Source organism: Artibeus jamaicensis, unplaced genomic scaffold (assembly GCF_021234435.1).
Source record: "Artibeus jamaicensis isolate MK-2021 breed Jamaican fruit bat unplaced genomic scaffold, CSHL_Jam_final scaffold_1964, whole genome shotgun sequence".
NCBI classification, from domain to species: Eukaryota; Metazoa; Chordata; class Mammalia; order Chiroptera; family Phyllostomidae; genus Artibeus; species Artibeus jamaicensis.
In genome coordinates, this window is record NW_026522030.1 from 976,324 (window position 1) to 993,588 (window position 17,265).

Below are 17,265 nucleotides of genomic sequence, written 5' to 3' on the forward strand. Positions count from 1 at the left end.
AGCCGAGCCTGCTCTCGCTGCCTGCTTGATGTCTCTGCACGTCTCGCATGATCCGACCCCACCCTGGTTCTTCTGACTTCCCCTCTCAGGCTCCAGAGTCTGAGACACCGCTCCGATTCGGTCTTCTCCGCCATCTGCTCCTCCGTCTGATTCTCTAATGTGTTCTGTTCATTCTTCCTCCAAAATTCTTCCCATACTGTCGTCGTCTTCTGTGCGTTTCACAGCCACCGCCCGTGTTCCTTTCACCAGAGGCTCTTTGCCGGATCCTCCCTGGCAGCTGCTGCCTAGGAGTTCAGTAAACAATGCGTGGTATGCATGCCACATCTTTGTTGTGGATACAACAAAGGCAAGGAACAGGATAACGTAAACTTCACAGAATGTTAACCCTCCCTCCACCCAACCCTTGGATAGATACCAGGGCATTCCCAGAAATAAGTACATAAATTTAAAAAGCTACCAATATCCCAAGCAGGTGTGGGTCTGGGTTCTGGACCCTCTCTTATCTCGTGGGAAGCCTTTGACCCATTCTGGTTCCACACAAGCCAGCATAACATGGTGGGTGACCTGCTTGGAAGGGAGGTTTTGGGGGGCAGCTCCGAGTCTTTTCCTGCAGCACTTTTCCCTCCTTTTGGAGCCCCACCTTAGCGATCTTGAACATCTCTGGCAGTTGAGAGCAGCAAAGGCTCTTACACACATGTGGCCTGTCATCTGTCCCTTCTTTTTTGGCGGGGAGGTTTGTGGGTTTTCATGACTAAGTTGTCTTGATACAGAGGTTCGTCCAGGAAGCTGATCTCATCCTCTGCCCCCTGCCCTTCCCCCGCAAGCATCCTGCAGTAATAAAACTACTAATGTAGCTAAGTTGGGTGGCAAAATGACAGACCCAGGGTTTAACCCTGGCTACATCAGCATAGCGCATAACTGTCCACATAGGAAGTGATACAGGATGGTGGCTTAGTGCACAGACTACAGAATTAGCTTATCTGGGTTCAAGCCCCAACTTTATCCCTTCCTGGCTATGTGACCGCAGGCAAATTATTTAACCTCTCTGTGCTAGTTTCCTTAGCAGAGTGCCTGGTTCCCCAGGATGGAGGTACTCGGTGTGTGTGTTACTGTCATCAGTGGCCAGCCGTGATGGGCAAGTGAAGTTAACAAGCCTTTCTGAGCCTCGATGTGGCAGGCCAGTTGCAAGGACCGACAGAGAACGGGCTGTGGTGCGAGGCTGCCTGGCGGAGGTCGGTGCACCTCCGGAGGAGCTGTCCTCCATGCGGCCAGCACGCCTGGGTGCGAGGGCAGAGCTGGGTCTCACTGGGAGACTCCAGACCAGACAGGTTCAGGAGAGCAGCCTGAGGGTGTCCCACATCCCTGGAGGCAACTCTGGCTGTGCTGGGGGCGGAAGGAAGCAGGGCACCTGGCTGGGGTGGGAGGGCAGAGTCGGCTCAAGAATGAGAGTGCAGAGCTAGGCGACAGAGGGACAGGAGGTATGAAGACAAGTCTTCGAGGCTCTTTGTCTCTCTGGGGCTACAGCTGGGGCAAGGTGGGGTCGACCCAGCCTTGCCCAGCCTCACTGAGGAAAGAGCCGGCTTTGCTGAGTGGAAACCTGCCCTCCACCCATGTGTGATGGGAGGGGAAGTTCTCATTGGCCTGATTGCTAGGTTCTGGGTGCTAACATCTCCCCGGCAGCCTCCCCAGGGCCACAGGCACACAGCCCGCCGCAACCTGACAAAGGGGATCACCAGGACTTGCCCCCAACACTGGCCTTCTCCCTGCAGCGGATGAAGTGCAAACAAATGCCCACCTGTAGCCAGGCCTTTGCGTGCTGGGGTTTAAATCTAAATGACTGTGCCTCAGCCTCGGCTCCCCCGTGGGGGAAATGCAGCCACTTCCTGAGCCAAGGGGAGTCAGAGCGAGTCCCCACCACCCCTTCTGGGCTGAGTCACACCCTCGTGCTGGGCCCCAGCTGCTGCTCGGCTTCTCTGCATTATCCTTTACAGTTTGTTGGAGCTCTGATGTTGCTTCCTGTGTTTGTGTTGGCTTTGCCAAGTTCCTTTCAAGTGTTCTGAGTGCAGAAAACACGCTTTTCCGCTTCCCTTCGGGTCCCTAGCGACGTGGCCCCATAGGCTGCGGAGGGGTCTGTGCCAGGTGTCTGGCCTTGGCTGTGGGGCCTCTGCCGAGTCCCTTCTTTTCTGGGGGACCCTGTCTCTTTGGGTGTAGAATAAATGATAACACCAGAGTCTCCTAGTCTGGGGCCATTTCTGGCCTCTAACCAGGTTCTTAACTCATACATCCTTCTCTGGTAAAAGGCACATTGTAACAGTTTTCTCTCTTTCCGCTCAGTATCACTCTCTCATCCCCCTGCCAAGGATCAGGACCTTCTCAGGCTCGGATGGTACCCACAGGGATAAATAACACTCAGGGATAAATGCCACTGGCAGTTTAGGAAATGCCAGGGAACTAGGAAAGAGAGGTGAAAGAGAACAAGAAAAGTAGGAAAAAGGAAAGAGGGCATGAGATACGCAGGTAAGATCGTCATAAGGGCCCCCAAGACAGCCCTCCGAGGCACCGGGGCCACCTGTCCCACTGCCGGAACATGCAGCCCCTCAGATGGGGACCCAGCCCCATATGCAGTCAAGCTACAGTTGGCATTCAGGGACAGTGACCACAAATCCCAGCTTTCCCCAGGCTCTGCCCCACCTTAGCAAAGCTGTCCCCACTTACAGGGCTCTGTGTTTTGTCACCAGGAAGCGGCCAGAGGTGCTGACAGTGACTGGATGGAAGGCGCCAATTGTGTGGGAAGGCACTTACGACAGAGCCATCTTAGAAAATTACTATGGCAAACAGAAAATTACCGTGGGTTTGACAGTGTTTGCTATCGGAAGGTAGGTGTCACTGTTAAAATTGAGCTTGACTTCTTGTTCCAACTGTCAAGTGTTTGTGAGGGTCCCCCTGGGCTAATGGAGGCTGTTCCTGACTCATCTGAACCATCAGTTAGGAGAGTGTCACAGTGGGACCATTTCAGTGTCATTGCTGCTAAGGCCCCCGAAACACGAGGACGAAACAAGAGTCAGTGAGTCGACTCCTTCCCACCTCCAGGGGAGGGACTCAGGGTACAGGTAAAAATGTCTCTGCTACACCCACGGAACCTGGAGACTACAGCTCACCCACAAGCAGCACCACCCGCCCCTGTGGCTTTCTCTGGAAATTTCCCAGAATGCCAGCAGTTAGACAGCCCACGTGTGCAGCATCCTTCCTCCCACACTCCCGAGACCCAGGACCAAAGACAGCAGGACTTGGAGCAAGTGCTTGGTCCAGACGGACCCAAGTGCGGCGGTTTCCACGTCAGCACATGGCTGGCTGCTCCTCCCTGGGGCCCTCCCGGGTCCTGGAGGACTCGGGCCCCGGGGTTTGGCTGGCCAGGACTTCCTCTTCCGGAAGTTGGATGGGTTCCTCTTTCAGTGTCCATTTCCCTGTTTAGAATGTTTCTCCCCAAGCTACAATGGTCTTATTTGAAATTGGTAGCTTGTAATTTTGGTTTTAAAATATAACTCATTTTGCTCTTTTGGAGAATTTTTTTTTCCAAAGCAAAAGTTTAATTTTCCTATTCCTTCCCTGCCTCCATCCTGGCCTTTCCATCCCTGTACCTTTTCTGAAAGCCCTGTGGGAAGCTGACCCCTTAGCCTTGGACAGAGGGGTTGCAGGCCAAGGTCAATCTGAGCCTGAGCTTTACCGTCATAGGGCCCAAAGGAGAGCACTGTGTGGATCAGACAGTTCCCCAAAGTCCTCCTCCAACCCAGGGCTCAGAAGCCATTGCTGGCACCGTACCGATTAAGTCTTAATGTCGTCAACTGTGCCGATCCCAGGGACCTGTGTAAGCAACTCTAACAGGAAAGGGTAACCCTGGAGTTTTGACACTTTTATGGGAAGAATCTCTGTTGTTATGAGTTGGGAGCCAGTGCTCACTCAGCTCCCCTAATCCTTTGGCAAGAGAGGGGACAAGCTGGCCACGATGCAAACTGATTTGATCCTGATGTTTCCGAAGAACTGAATGTTGCCCACTGTCCTGCAGTGACCTCAGCCAGCAGTTATGTCAGCAAAAGAAACATCCAAACCTACAAAGAATTTTTATAGGAATTTATTTGACCCAAACTGATGACAGTTGCCCAGAAGTAAGACCTCAAATGCTCTGGAGAATGACAATTTTGCACTTTCTTTTTTGCGTTTGAAATTAATGAGGGCACATAAGAAGAATTACCTGTATTTTGCTGTGCATAGGGTTCTCCTGTGTGTAATGTGCATCCAAGTGTTGGGCCCAAACTTTCAGGAAAAAAATCTTTCGTTTTAATTTTTTCATTCGATTGTTTATTTATTTATTTTTAGAAACCCAAACCAATGCTCATATTCCAGGGTATTATTTTGCATATGGATATTGTTAGTGTTTTCTAGAGTTACACTTTTAACACATAAGCATAAATAAAAGAATTAAAACCATTTATATACATACGGAATTCGTACTACCCATGTATAATGCACATCCTTATTTTTCCCCTCAAAAATTTGGGCAAAAAAGGCCCATATACACAGCAATATATGGTACAAGATGGTGGAAGAAGGCAAGGAACAGGATAATTAGGACTGTGTGCTCCCTTGAGAGTAGTTCTCATATTTCAAAGGCGTGTTAACCTATGTGCATAGAAACAATGGGCAGGACCAGCTGAAGTGGAAAATAAACCTTTCACTAAGGAAGTTGTGTGTCTGGGGCATGACTGCCCACCATGACCTATCCGGTTAGGAATTTATATCAGATCACCTTGCCTACGTTCCACAGAACCCCTTTTTGGTTCACGGTTGCAACTCTGCAGGATTAAAGGATAAATGGCGTATCCTGGTGAAAGCCCTTTGCATCTGAAGCAGGGGAGGACTGTAATCAGCAGCAATAAATCCTCAGGACAGTGGATTTGGACTTTTAGGAGGTGGGGCATTTGGTTTACTGTCAAATAGCAATGCAACCTCAGTGCTTTAATCTCTAAACTACATTAAACCACGCAGTAGTTCACTTCCTCCCCTTAGTATTGTCTCCTGGCCTCAAAGCACTTTAGATTCTTCTTAAAGGTGCAGAGCACCAAAGAATTTCCCAGCCATCAGCCACAGAGCCATATCAAAGCCCTACTTTATAGTGCTCAGCTATATGCTCTGCTCTCCATTTAAAGACTCAATACTGTGACCCTTAGGTTTCCAGGAGCCACCATTAAAAACCCCTTTAATTAGGCAGCAAAGAAAGGGAATCCAAGCAGCAACCGCACTGAAAAGTGCCAGTTACTACTACTCACAAGACATCGTGATTGGCTGGTGCTGTGCGAGCCCATTAAGTTCAGTCCACATTCACTGAGCGTGAGTCCAGGGTGTGCATGAGCTGGGTTAGCCATCTTCCTGCTCCTTCCTCTGCTCACTGATCTTCATGGCTTCACAAGAGAGAGTGTAGCTGGGTTACAGAAGGCATCAACATGATATTTTTTGAATGAGGAGACTAATAGCTAAAAAACCATGGAACACCCTATTACTATGGCCCAAATCCCAAAACACTGACAACACTAAATGCTGGGGAGTAGCCAGATTTCTCATTCATTGCTTGTGGGACTGCACAATGGCACAGAGACTTTGGAAGTCAGTTTGGCAGTTTCTTATAAAACTACACATACTCTTTGCATGCATTCCAGCGATTGTGTTCCTTGCTATTTACCCAAAGGAGTTAAAAACCATGTCCACATAATACCCTGCACACAGATATTTATATCAGCTTTATTCGTAATTGCCAGAAGTTGGAAGCAGCCAAGATGCCCTTCAGTAGGTGAATGGATAAATAAACTGGTTCATTCAGACAGGGATATATTATCAGTAGTATCAATATTCCAAAAGGGAAAGAGCTAAGCTATGAAAAGACTTGGAGGAGGCATGCATGTACTAAGCGAAAGAAACCAATCTGAAAAGGCTACTTACTGTATGATTCCATACTGTGACATTCTGGAAAAGGCAAAACTATGGTGTCGGTAAAAAGATCAGTAGTGGCCAGAAGCTGGGGTGGGGGAAGGAATGAATTGGTGGGACACAGGATTTGGGGGGCAATAAAAATATTCTGTATAATGCCATTCATAATGATAGATACATTGTTATACATCTGTGCAAACCCACGAATGTACAACCCAAGAGTGAACCTTCATGTAATATGGGCTCGGAGCGGTGACTGCAACACGTGTCCATCCTGGTGCGGATGTTGGAAGTGGAGGAAGATGTGGGAGGGAGGGGCGGCCAGGGGAGTATATAGGAATTTTGTGCTTTTGGCTCAGTTTTTCTGTGAACCTAAAAATGTTGTAAAAAAATTAAGAAAAGGTAGTTAAGGCTAAATCCAAGGTTATTTGCTTTGGTATTTAAATAAATCTTAAAATGGTGGTGTCTGGAAAATGGATTGGGATTTTGGGTGACCAGTGGGAGGCTCACAGGCGAATCTGCAGTATAGAAGGATATCCATGTCCTTTAACCCATTCTCTGGGTCCCAGAGTGGCGATGGTTAGGCTTAATGCTTCCCAGAGGACCTGAGAGTCACATCATGATTGCATCTGGTAGGGCAGTAGCAACATTGGGGTGTAGGCTGGGGTTTTTGAAGGAGGCTCAAGACCTACTGCCCCCTGATGTTAGTCAAAGGGTATAAACCTCCCGTTGTAAGATGCCTGAGTTCTGGGATCTAATGTACAGCATGGTGACTATAGTTAACAATACTGTACTGTATATACTTGAAAGTTGCTAAGAAAGTAGAGCTTAAATATTCTCACCACAAAAAGAAATTGTAATTGTGTGACACGTGGAGGTGTTAGCTAACACTACGGTGGAATCATTTTGTAAAATGTGAGTGTATCAAATCAACACTTGTACACCTTAAACTTACACAATGTTATATGTCAGTTATATACCAATGGAGCTGGGGAGAAGAAAAAAAAACTTCACCCCCTTTGCCTGCCCAAAGGCTAATTAAGGCAGATGATAGTAAACATAGTCTTCATTACAGTTGAAGCTGGTATTGGAGAGTGTGGCTTGTATCTACAGGCCCAAGGCCTCCTAACATTGAACCACAGAATTAGAAAGACTCAGGGACCCAGGCAACTATAGCACTAGAAATTTCAGGGCTCCAGGCATGGGAGTAGGGCCTGTACTACTATACGTACTGTTAGGCCCACAGTACCCATACTATCTCCAGTCAGTCTAAGAGCAGGAGGAGGGGAGGGGTCAGGGCTGTTCACGGACACTTGCCTTTCCAAAATTGGCAGTCGGATGAGTCGCTGCACCGCCCCAAGGCAGTGGACTGAACAGCAGACAGCAGTCAGGAGTACTGCATCTGGAATGAGGAAGGACTCCTAAACCTCAAAAGACAAACAGAATGATGAGAATAGCAGCACACAGTCTCCTGTTGAGTCCCAGAGATTACATTTTATCTTGTTCTCTGTTTCAGATACATTGAGCATTACTTGGAGGAGTTCTTAACATCTGCTAATAGGCACTTCATGATTGGCCACAGAGTCATATTTTACATCATGATGGATGATGTCTCCAGGCTGCCTTTGATAGAGCTGGGTCCTCTGCGTTCCTTCAAAGTGTTTGAGGTCAGGCCTGAGAAGAGGTGGCAGGACATCAGCATGATGCGCATGAAGACCATCGCGGAGCACATTGTGGCCCACATCCAGCACGAGGTCGACTTCCTCTTTTGTATGGACGTGGACCAGGTCTTCCAAGACACCTTTGGGGTGGAGACCCTTGGCCAGTCAGTGGCTCAGCTACAGGCCTGGTTTTATAAGGCGGATCCTGATGAGTTTACTTATGAGAGGCGGATGGAGTCCTCAGCATTCATTCCGTATGGCCAAGGGGATTTTTATTACCACGCAGCCATTTTTGGAGGAACGCCCATTCAGGTCCTGAACATCACTCAGGAGTGCTTCAAGGGAATCCTCCAGGACAAGAAAAACGACATAGAAGCCAAGTGGCATGATGAAAGCCACCTCAACAAGTATTTCCTTCGTAACAAACCAACTAAAATCTTATCCCCGGAGTATTGCTGGGATTATCATATAGGCCTGCCTGCAGATATTAAGACCGTCAAGATCTCTTGGCAGACAAAAGAGTATAATTTGGTTAGAAATAATATCTGACTTTCTATTGTGCCAGTAGATTCCTGAATTGGGGAGAGTATTCTGGCTACTTCCTCAGAAAAGTAACGCAATTTTAACTTTAAAAAATACTAACAAAAACACCAACCCAGCAAGTACATACTATTCCTCCTTGTAACTTTGAGCTTTGTATTATGGGAGAATCAGGTGTAAATTCTGAATGATTTCTTACCTATTCTGGGTTTGGGAGAAATACTACCAGTTGAATAAAAAAATTGTCATAGGCAAAGAAAAAGCCAGAAACATTCTACACGTACCAAATAACGTGCGGTAGAAAAGGGTGCTGAACCTAGAGCAACACAGGTTCCTTTGCAGCAGGAGAGTTCGACGGGCAGACACCATCTACTTGGCGATCCTCACATGGTTTCATAGCAGGTGGCTTCAGGCCATTTGTAGTGCTTTCCTTTTCTCAGGATATTTGGCTTCTGTGGAAAAGAGTGGTTGAGATTCCCAGTGGATAGATATCACGGTGGTGAATGTTTGGAGTCACAGAGAATCCAAAGAAAGTGAAAACAGCCTCAAAGTGAGTTTGCTATGAAATAGCAAAGACAGGGTGGAAAGAGAGGGAGGCTGATTACGGTTGGGCAATGCCGCCTCAGAGGAGCATAGGACCTGGGTTGGCACTTAAATACAGCATGGCACTGGACGGGAGGGACAGTGTGGGTGGTCTACAGCCTCCTCTGTCCCATGACAACTACAGCAGAGGGGACTTGCATAGAAGAGGCTTCTCGTTTTGCACAGGTCATATTCGGTATGCCAGATTCTGCAACTTGAACCTTCAGATTCTTGGCCAGAAGACAAGCTGGTGTCAGAGAAGACAGACCCACAGTGGACTGAAGAGGCTTGCAAGGAGTTACATTTTCCCAGACTTGGGCTTCATGACAAGCAGTCTCCGCAAGTCCTGCTGCCACTTGCCCTAACCTTCAGGGTCCCTCAGCCAGTCATGCCCTACTTGGAGGCCTAACATCAGGAGTGGATTGGAAGAGAAGCCCTCCCATCAAGTAACCTCATTTTCCCCTGCGCCACTGAGGTGTAACAACAACTAGACACATTTAATTAAATGGTTAATTGATTTTATATCAAAAGCAGAGGGGATGGTAACAAGAGACCTATTCCTCATGACTGAACAGCTTACCATTCAATTCCCTTCTCTAAGAGAAGTTATGAAATCCTACATATTATTTAAAGTAATGCAATTCAATGTAAAGGAAGTTAGGAAGCAATATTTACATATTTATAATTTTCTTGTGTTCCAGTTTAAGTCATTTGTTTCCATTTTTAAGCAGTTTATTTAAAGAACCATTGCATTGGCTTGATGCGCAGCACAAAGGCTTCTCTGAGCAAAGAAAACCTATTTTGTCTGCCATTGCACTGTGCCTCTTACTCTTCGCTTCTTGCCAAAAAAATATCACACTCAACAAAACAAAACAAAACAAAACCAACCAAAAATCCAGAAGTGGACTTTGTTAAAGGGAAAGGAAATCACACGTCACTTAGGACCTGTTTCTCTTTAGCTCAAGTTTTCTGGAATACATTCTGGAGTAGGAAAAATTAATGGTTTAAATCCTGAACCAAAGAAATGATCTATCCTGAATGATTAAATAGATGATGTTTACGTTTGAAGGAATCTTGGTTTTTTTCTTTTTTCACTTAAATTGAAATCCCAAATGAACAAACTCAGGATCTCATGAATAGCTCTGGCCCGTGTGGCTCAGTGGGTTGGGCATCACCCTTCAAACCAAAAGGTCACTGGTTGGGTTCTGGGTCAGGGCGCACGCCTGGGTTGCAGGTTTGTCCCCAGTCTGGGTGCATATGAAAGGCAACCAATGGATGTTTCTTACATCCTTGTTTCTCTCCCTCTCTCCCTCCTGTCCCCTCCCTTACTATACAAAGAACCTCATGAATAGTTATTCTTAAACATTAAAAGAAAATAAAATTCCTGGCTTACAAATGAATAAATTATTTTCTCAGTATATTCTGGTCTGGTCTGGTCATAGATTGTGCATTTTCTCTCAGAGATGTTTAGAATATTGTCAATTCTATAATTTTAAATTCTTAGACTACCAAAAGCCCTCATGTCCTTCTAAAAATGCACTTGCTATTACAAAGATGGAACATAGTTGAGGTTTGCAAACTTTTAAAACAAATGCTCCTTCAAAGCTTTCCAAAGTGATACGCTAAAGTAGTTAATGACCTGCCAGTGGGAGATCCAGTAGAAAATAGCTTGTTCCTGAAGCCTGGGTTGGGCACCAGGGCAAAGGGAGAAACAAGGCCTTAACTATATCTGGGCTTGTTAGTTCTGACCTTTGGGGAATATATCTGGCCAAGGAAGCCTGGGGAAAGGCTGGATTGCCAGCAGTCTAGGCACAGGTGTTTGTAATAAACAGATTAGAGGTGACCATCTCATGGAGTATGGTGCACCGGATACACAACAGGGCATAATGTCTTCATAGTAGAGGATTATTCCCCTTTCACAGATGAACAGCTAAGGTTCAGAAAGGTTAAGCCACCCAGCTGGGAAGTGCTGAGCTGAAGCTGAAATCGGACTGGGACAAGGATAAATGTGTCGATACCATAAATACTCAGAGGACCTCATTTCACAAGACAAACACAACTTTAAAGAACTTGTAAAGGGCCATCTCTGCCCTAAGGATATTTAAAAAACTAGATAGGTTTCCTGCCTCTACAGTTTGCCACTCTCTAGGTGCTAAACCTGCCCCAAATGCATTAAATTAGTTGAATGTATCATGTGAACAAAACAATACAGGTTCACTCTTCACATAGTGCTTGCAGGGCTGCTAGAAGCCCTCTGGGCATTTGAGCTGTTCTGCCAGGGCACTGCCTTAGAGGGTGTAAGGGGTGAGGGGCAGGTGGGAAGGGACAACTCTTCCCACTCCACCTCTAATGGGGTCGCATGCTGCTGGAAGGGGAGAAGCTCCTTTAAGGCAAAAAGGGTCTGATGTTGGGGTAGGGGTCTCCATTCCACAGAGTTCCCCTGGCCGCCAGGGATGAGAGTAAGTCTACCAAGACATGATCTTGGGGAGGAAAGGCTGACCAGGCTCGGAGGAGAAAGGTGCCAGGCCTCTCAATGGGCTTTTACTGAGTTTAGCTGGCATAGGGACGCACATCAAAGAAGGGAGGTGTGGCTTACAGATCATATTTCTGGGATCACGGGGTCCTTTTGAGTCAGGGTCTGATGAAGCCAATCAGCTGTAAAACCTTGGGAAACAAACTTTTGTGCTTGGAACCTTAACATTTAAGTTGAGGACATTCTTAGCAAAGCAGGTTTCACAGGACTTAATGCATTCTTTCTTAGGGCTGATGCCCCCACCCCACACCCGCCACTGAGAATGGCCTGCTCTGACACAGGGAAGCACTTCCCTTGGACATTGTTTCAGGCTTGAATCAGGTGGGGGAGGTAAGGCAGCCAAGAGATTAGGAGACTTTACAGATAGAATGAGGACTCAGGCTGTGATGAAGCCGAGGGGTGAGGGTCTTCCGTCCCTCCTCCACAATCCCCTAAGTCCTTCCCTTATGGCCCCTTCAAAACCGCCTGTCTTGAGGTTGTTCTTCCCTTAAGGAATCTTACCCATCATTGACTATCCAGCCATCCTCCAGGGGCCTAGCAGGGTGAAGTAAAGCGGGCAGAGGCTGCGCCCCTGCTGGGAGGGTAAGTTTTATCTCCTTAGTGGCTTATGGTCCCAAGGTTCCCCAGCTTTGGGGCCTTTTTGCCTGTTGGCTGGGTTACAGCTCCTGAAACCAGGCAGGGCGGTTCCCAACAGTCTGAATTCTCTTCCCTCTTGGAATGACTCATCTTTGATCTCCCAGCCAAAGTCTTTGTGATTTATTGAGGGAACCATATCTCTGGCAATACTTAGAGTTACAAATATTTATAAAATGTACCTTATGTGAATAACACATGATCATACAAGTGTGAAATACCATAGAAACCATGAATGTATTACATACAATGGATACTTTTAAGGAGAGAAAGGAGGGTTAAACTATAGATCCATTGGTCAAAACCTCAGATCTAAAAGGATGCAAAGCTAGGATTCAAACCCAGGACTCTCTGACTTGAAATCCTTTGCTCTTTTCACAGCCCAAGTCTGCTTCCCTCACTTTTCCCCACTCCACCACACACACACACACACACACCCCATCTTGTTTTATAAATTTGAGGATGCAAGAAATCACCATAAAAAGCTCTCAATTCATTTATCAGCCATTAAAGGACTGAGTAGACCAAAAACTCTGCAGGAGCTAAAACCATCACATAGCTGAGCTGGACAAGCAGTCAAGAGCTGAGCGATACAGGGCCCAGGGGAGTTATGGGCCAAAGCAGTGTGGAGGAGGGAAGGTTGCCTGGTGATGTGGAAATAGTCTTGGAGGAACTGACTCTGAATTGAGTTTGGAAAGAGAAGGGGGGTCACTGAGAAGTAGGCCGGCGATGAGATGGGAGGTGGCACATGTAAAGGGCAGAGGACTGTGGTAAGACTTAAAGACCCACACAAATGGTGCTGAAGCCTTGGGACTGATCAAATCACCTGGCAGAGCCTGTGTGAAAAGCAGCAAAGGCCACGGGAGCCCTTTGGCTGGTTGAGAACTCCACATTCTCCCAGCATTTGTGGCTCTCCTCCCCACTCCCAGCAATGCTTGGCCTCCTCTATGAAGTCTGTGTGATGTCTATGGTTGGAGCAAGTGGTCCAGGCTAAGCTAATCAGCACCTTTCATTCCTTTGGTGCTGATTCGGGGGTGGACAGGGGACCTAAACTAGTCCAAACAACGTGAATCTCAGACCCTCAGGAAACGAGGAAACACAACGGGATCTGCTGACACCTCTGGTGACCACAGAGGGGTCAGCACTAGGATGAAGCTGACAATAGAATCGGAAGAGCAGGGAAACTGAAGGAAACCCAGTTCCGATGACAACCCTTGAGCCGTTGGCTCCAGCCTTACCTCAAGCCTGCACTGCCTGTGGGCTTTTCAAATGTGTGGGCCACTAAAGTTCCATTATTGTTTAAGTCTGTCGGAATTGGGCTTTCTCTTACGACTGACAATATCCCCGTTGATCCCATCTAGAATAATTAGTTTCTTGTAGGAAGGGCCATAGTCTGCTTTTACATCAGCTCCAGCACCTATTACCTAGGTCAGAAGCACTGCATAACAGATATCTACAAAGATGAATGAATGAATGAATCATCACATCCACTCCCATCAAGGCTCAAAAGAAGTGCCTTTTTTTTTTTTAAAACTTGTGCGAAATCATGTGTACTTAAGACTTTTTTTTTTTTAAGATTTTATTTATTTATCTTTAGAGGGAAAGGGAAGGAGAGAGGGAGAGAAACATCAATGTACGGTTGCCTTTCGTGTGTCCCCTGCTGGGAATTGGCCTGCAGGGAACTGGCCTGCAACCCAGGCATGTGCCCTGACTGGGAATCGAACCGCAACTGTCTGGTTCGCAGGCCCGTGCTCAATCCACTGAGCTACACCAGCCAGGGCTTAGAAGTGCCTTTTTAACTAAACGTTGAAAAAATCTGATTATGGACTTGGATACTTTTATGTCTGGCCCCTGGAACTTCTCCTCCTATAGTACACAGTACAGGCACTTGGGAGGTGCAGCCTAAGCCTCAGGCTCTAACCTGGTACATAACCAGTGTTGTGGAAGGTTCGGTGCTGCTTAGGGTCAGTGATACCTGAGACAAAGCTGCTACATCAGTGTAGAGCAGTGGTTCTCCACCAGCATGATTTTTCACCTCCCTTCCCCAGCCCCTGCCCTGACCCCAGGGATATTTGGCAATGTCTGAAGATATTGCTGGTTGTTACAACTTGGGCAAGGCTGGTACTCACATCTACTGGTAAAGACCAGGAATGCCACTAAACATCCCCAAATGCACAGGAAAGCCCCCACAACAAAGCACTGTCTGGCTCAAAATGTGGTGAGCTTGAGAAATCCTGGTGTAAAAATGTCCTTGAGCTTCATTAAAAATACATGGAAGAGCCAATATGCACAATACCCACTAGTGTCTACCCTAGAAATAGTCCCTGATGAACGTCAAAAGCTTGGGACTGACTCCTTAGTCTTCCTATAACATTCACAGCTAAGAAAAACAGATAGAGCAGTTCTCTGTGCTGGACACTGGAGAGCAGGAATTTCTGAAAATAAGTTATTCTAAGCAACCACAATGATTAAAAACAAAATCTGGACCTGGTGAAGACTACCCATGTGATCAAACGAATATGAATTTTACATGTAAATGAAAATAGCTACAAATATTTAAAGTATGGGGTTGTGGAGAATCAGCCGAAGTTAGAATACGCTTTGAGTGAATTGTCTCTAACTTTTCAGAATAAAAGGGGGTTATGGTAGCTAGAAGTTTAAAGATATTTTGGTTGCAAGGAACAGTCCCCTTGAGCAGTCTAAACCCAAAAGAGGCTATTGGGAGGCTACCAGAGAGTTCCGCTAACTTCAAAGGCAGAACTGACAACCTGTGAGGGCCTGTTGTACGCAATGCTGCCCAGCTCTCCGTTCAGTGACTTCACTGGCAGCCTGGTATCGGCCACTGTGGGAGTATTTACGCCATGGGAGTCTGCAAACACTACAAATCAGATCTTTTTTTCCTTTTCATCTTTCTTTTTTAGGAGTTAGTTGTGTAAAATTTTAGTTGTGCACATCCCTACAACCAGCCCATGAGCAAGTGCCAGGGAAGTTCAAGGGCTTCAGTAGTGGAAAATTAGGAAATTCCCCTGGAGGTCTGCCAAAATGACCCATTTCCAACTACCTCCAGTGTCAGGGTTTCTTCCTTCAGGACCCTAAATTCCTGGAGAAGGAAACCAAATGGAACAGCATTCACTCGTGCTCCCAGCAGCTGTGCCATCAGGTAGGTTCACTGGAGGGTGGATTATTCTAGGCGGCAGTTTCTTAGACAAGGGCCTATTGCTGTGAGCTGGGCAGATGGCTCTGAAAATGTCTACCACTTTCCACTTAGAGCTGTCTGGCTAGCAGTCATTTCCTCCCACATATGTAAAATATGGCCTGCTGTCATAATCCCAAAACATTAGGCACTACTGTAGCACATCTCCATCTTCTAATAGCAGATCCTAGAGTTCACTGATAATGCCAGAGGCTTCTCACAGTCTGCTATCTCCAGGTTCTCTTTTGGCCCCTTAGAAAGCCCATCTGACTATTCTGCAATCTATAAAATTAATAATAAAATTCAGCTCACACCCAAACACTATAAAGTCAACAACGAGAGACAAGGAAGGATAAGAGGGAAAAAATTAAGAACTCCTGTTTAAAAAAAGAAAATGATGGCTATCTATCTGCTCAAGGGGCATTTCCTCGCTCTGGAATTCAGCTGGGCCTCTGCTGTAAGTTCTCTGTCAAGGTTAGCCCCAGTCCTCATCCATCATCACAGTCCACTTCAGACCCTCTGCACTATGTGAGATGTAATTGGTCAGAAGAGATCCAGTGGCAGGACAATTTACCTGCAACCTAGACCACCTGGGGAGCTTTGCTTGTCCAGTGTCCCACTGGAGGTTCATTGCTTTTATATTTAGCAGAAAAATGGGAGGCAGCTGGATACCCTCATGTGTGGTATCACAACTAACATCCAAAGTACCCCATGGGAGTTATGCCTCTCGTAGTTGTAGGAGGCATAAAGCACTGGCTCTCAAATTTGGCTGCATTCTGGAATTTCCTGCGGAGCAAATATCGATGACTGGGTCTGACCCCAGAGATTCTGACTCAGTTGGTATGGGGTGGGCATTGAGACTTTAACAACCTCTCCAGGTAAAGAAGATTCTGGGAATATGGTGGAATGGGAAGCACCAGGAATCTTTCTTCCCTACCCAGACAATAATAGCACTGGCAAAATCTTTCTGATGTAACTATTTTGGAATTCTGCAATCTACTGAAAGTTGGATGTAAATTAAGGTTAATTTCAGTCAATTTCAACCCTTAGTGCATGTGTTCCTGGAGCAGCTTACACGCAGCTTGTGCAAACCAGAGCAGGTATAACGAACCCTGTCCTGCAGATATCAGAAATCCGTGCTCTGATCACTAAGGTTCAAAGAGGCAGGAGCCACTGTTCCTGCACCCCCTCCTCTCCAGTTGAGGTGACTTCCAGGGAATTAAAGAGCCAGTGCCCTCTCTCCCACAATTTTTCTTTTTTCCCCTCTTGTTTCTCCCATTGGGAGCATATATTAAAGAACAGGACATTCAAAAACAACTATACATATGGGGAAAACTAGAAAGTGACTGTGCACGCTCAGGAACTGTATCTGAAAAGACCTTAAGTTATGCCTTAAGCTGATCCTTGGCACAGAGATAGCTTACAATGACCAAAAAGAGAAAACAACAAATGAAAATAACAACAACAAAAAAACTCCAACCCTTGGGAAGGGACATAATCTCATATCCAGAGTTATGACAGCATTAGATTCAAATGTAGGGTTTCAACAGAAAAAGCACAAGACATACAAAGAAACATTAAAGCATAGCCATTTCAAAGGAAAAAATAAACAGAAACTGTTCTTGGAAATGACCTGATAGCAGATATACTAGCCGAAGACTTCAAAACAACTGTCAAAGATACTCAAAACTGACTTCTAGTCACGATGGAGGTATAGGTAGACACACTGTGCCTCCTCACACAACCAAAAGAAGGACAACAACAATTTAAAACAAAACAACCAGAACTGACATAAAATTGAACTGTATGGAAGTCTGACAACCAAGGAGTTAAAGAAGAAACATCCACCCAGACCAGTAGGAGGGGCGGAGTCAGGCAGCTGGGCAGAGAGGACTCATGGCAAGGTGGTGGCTGGTGGACCCAGCAAAGTGATGGATTGTGCAGCAGGGCACACAAGGCTGCAGCTGGTAGACCAGCAAGGTGGCAGGTGGTGGAGCAGGGGGTCCCACATTCATGTGTGGATAAACTGGGAGGAACACCTGGGGATCAAGACAGACCTTGCAACCTGGGGTCCCAGTGTGGGGAAATAAAGCCTCAAACGACCAATTGAAAACACCTGTGGGGTTTGAGGTAGCAGGGGGAGA

The 17,265-nt window shown here is 46.5% G+C and overlaps 1 protein-coding gene across 1 annotated transcript in view; it reads left to right on the plus strand.

Moving 5' to 3' along the window:
• The window catches only part of GGTA1 (glycoprotein alpha-galactosyltransferase 1 (inactive)), a 51,840-nt gene extending 42,010 nt beyond the window's left edge, over positions 1–9,830 (plus strand). The window contains exons 7-8 of the mRNA XM_037142166.2: positions 2,739–2,876; positions 7,496–9,830. Coding sequence (XP_036998061.1) covers positions 2,739–2,876; positions 7,496–8,189 — 832 coding nt within the window. The 3' untranslated portion in view covers positions 8,190–9,830. The remainder of the gene's footprint in view (positions 1–2,738; positions 2,877–7,495) is intronic.
• Positions 9,831–17,265: the final 7,435 nt, after the last annotated feature.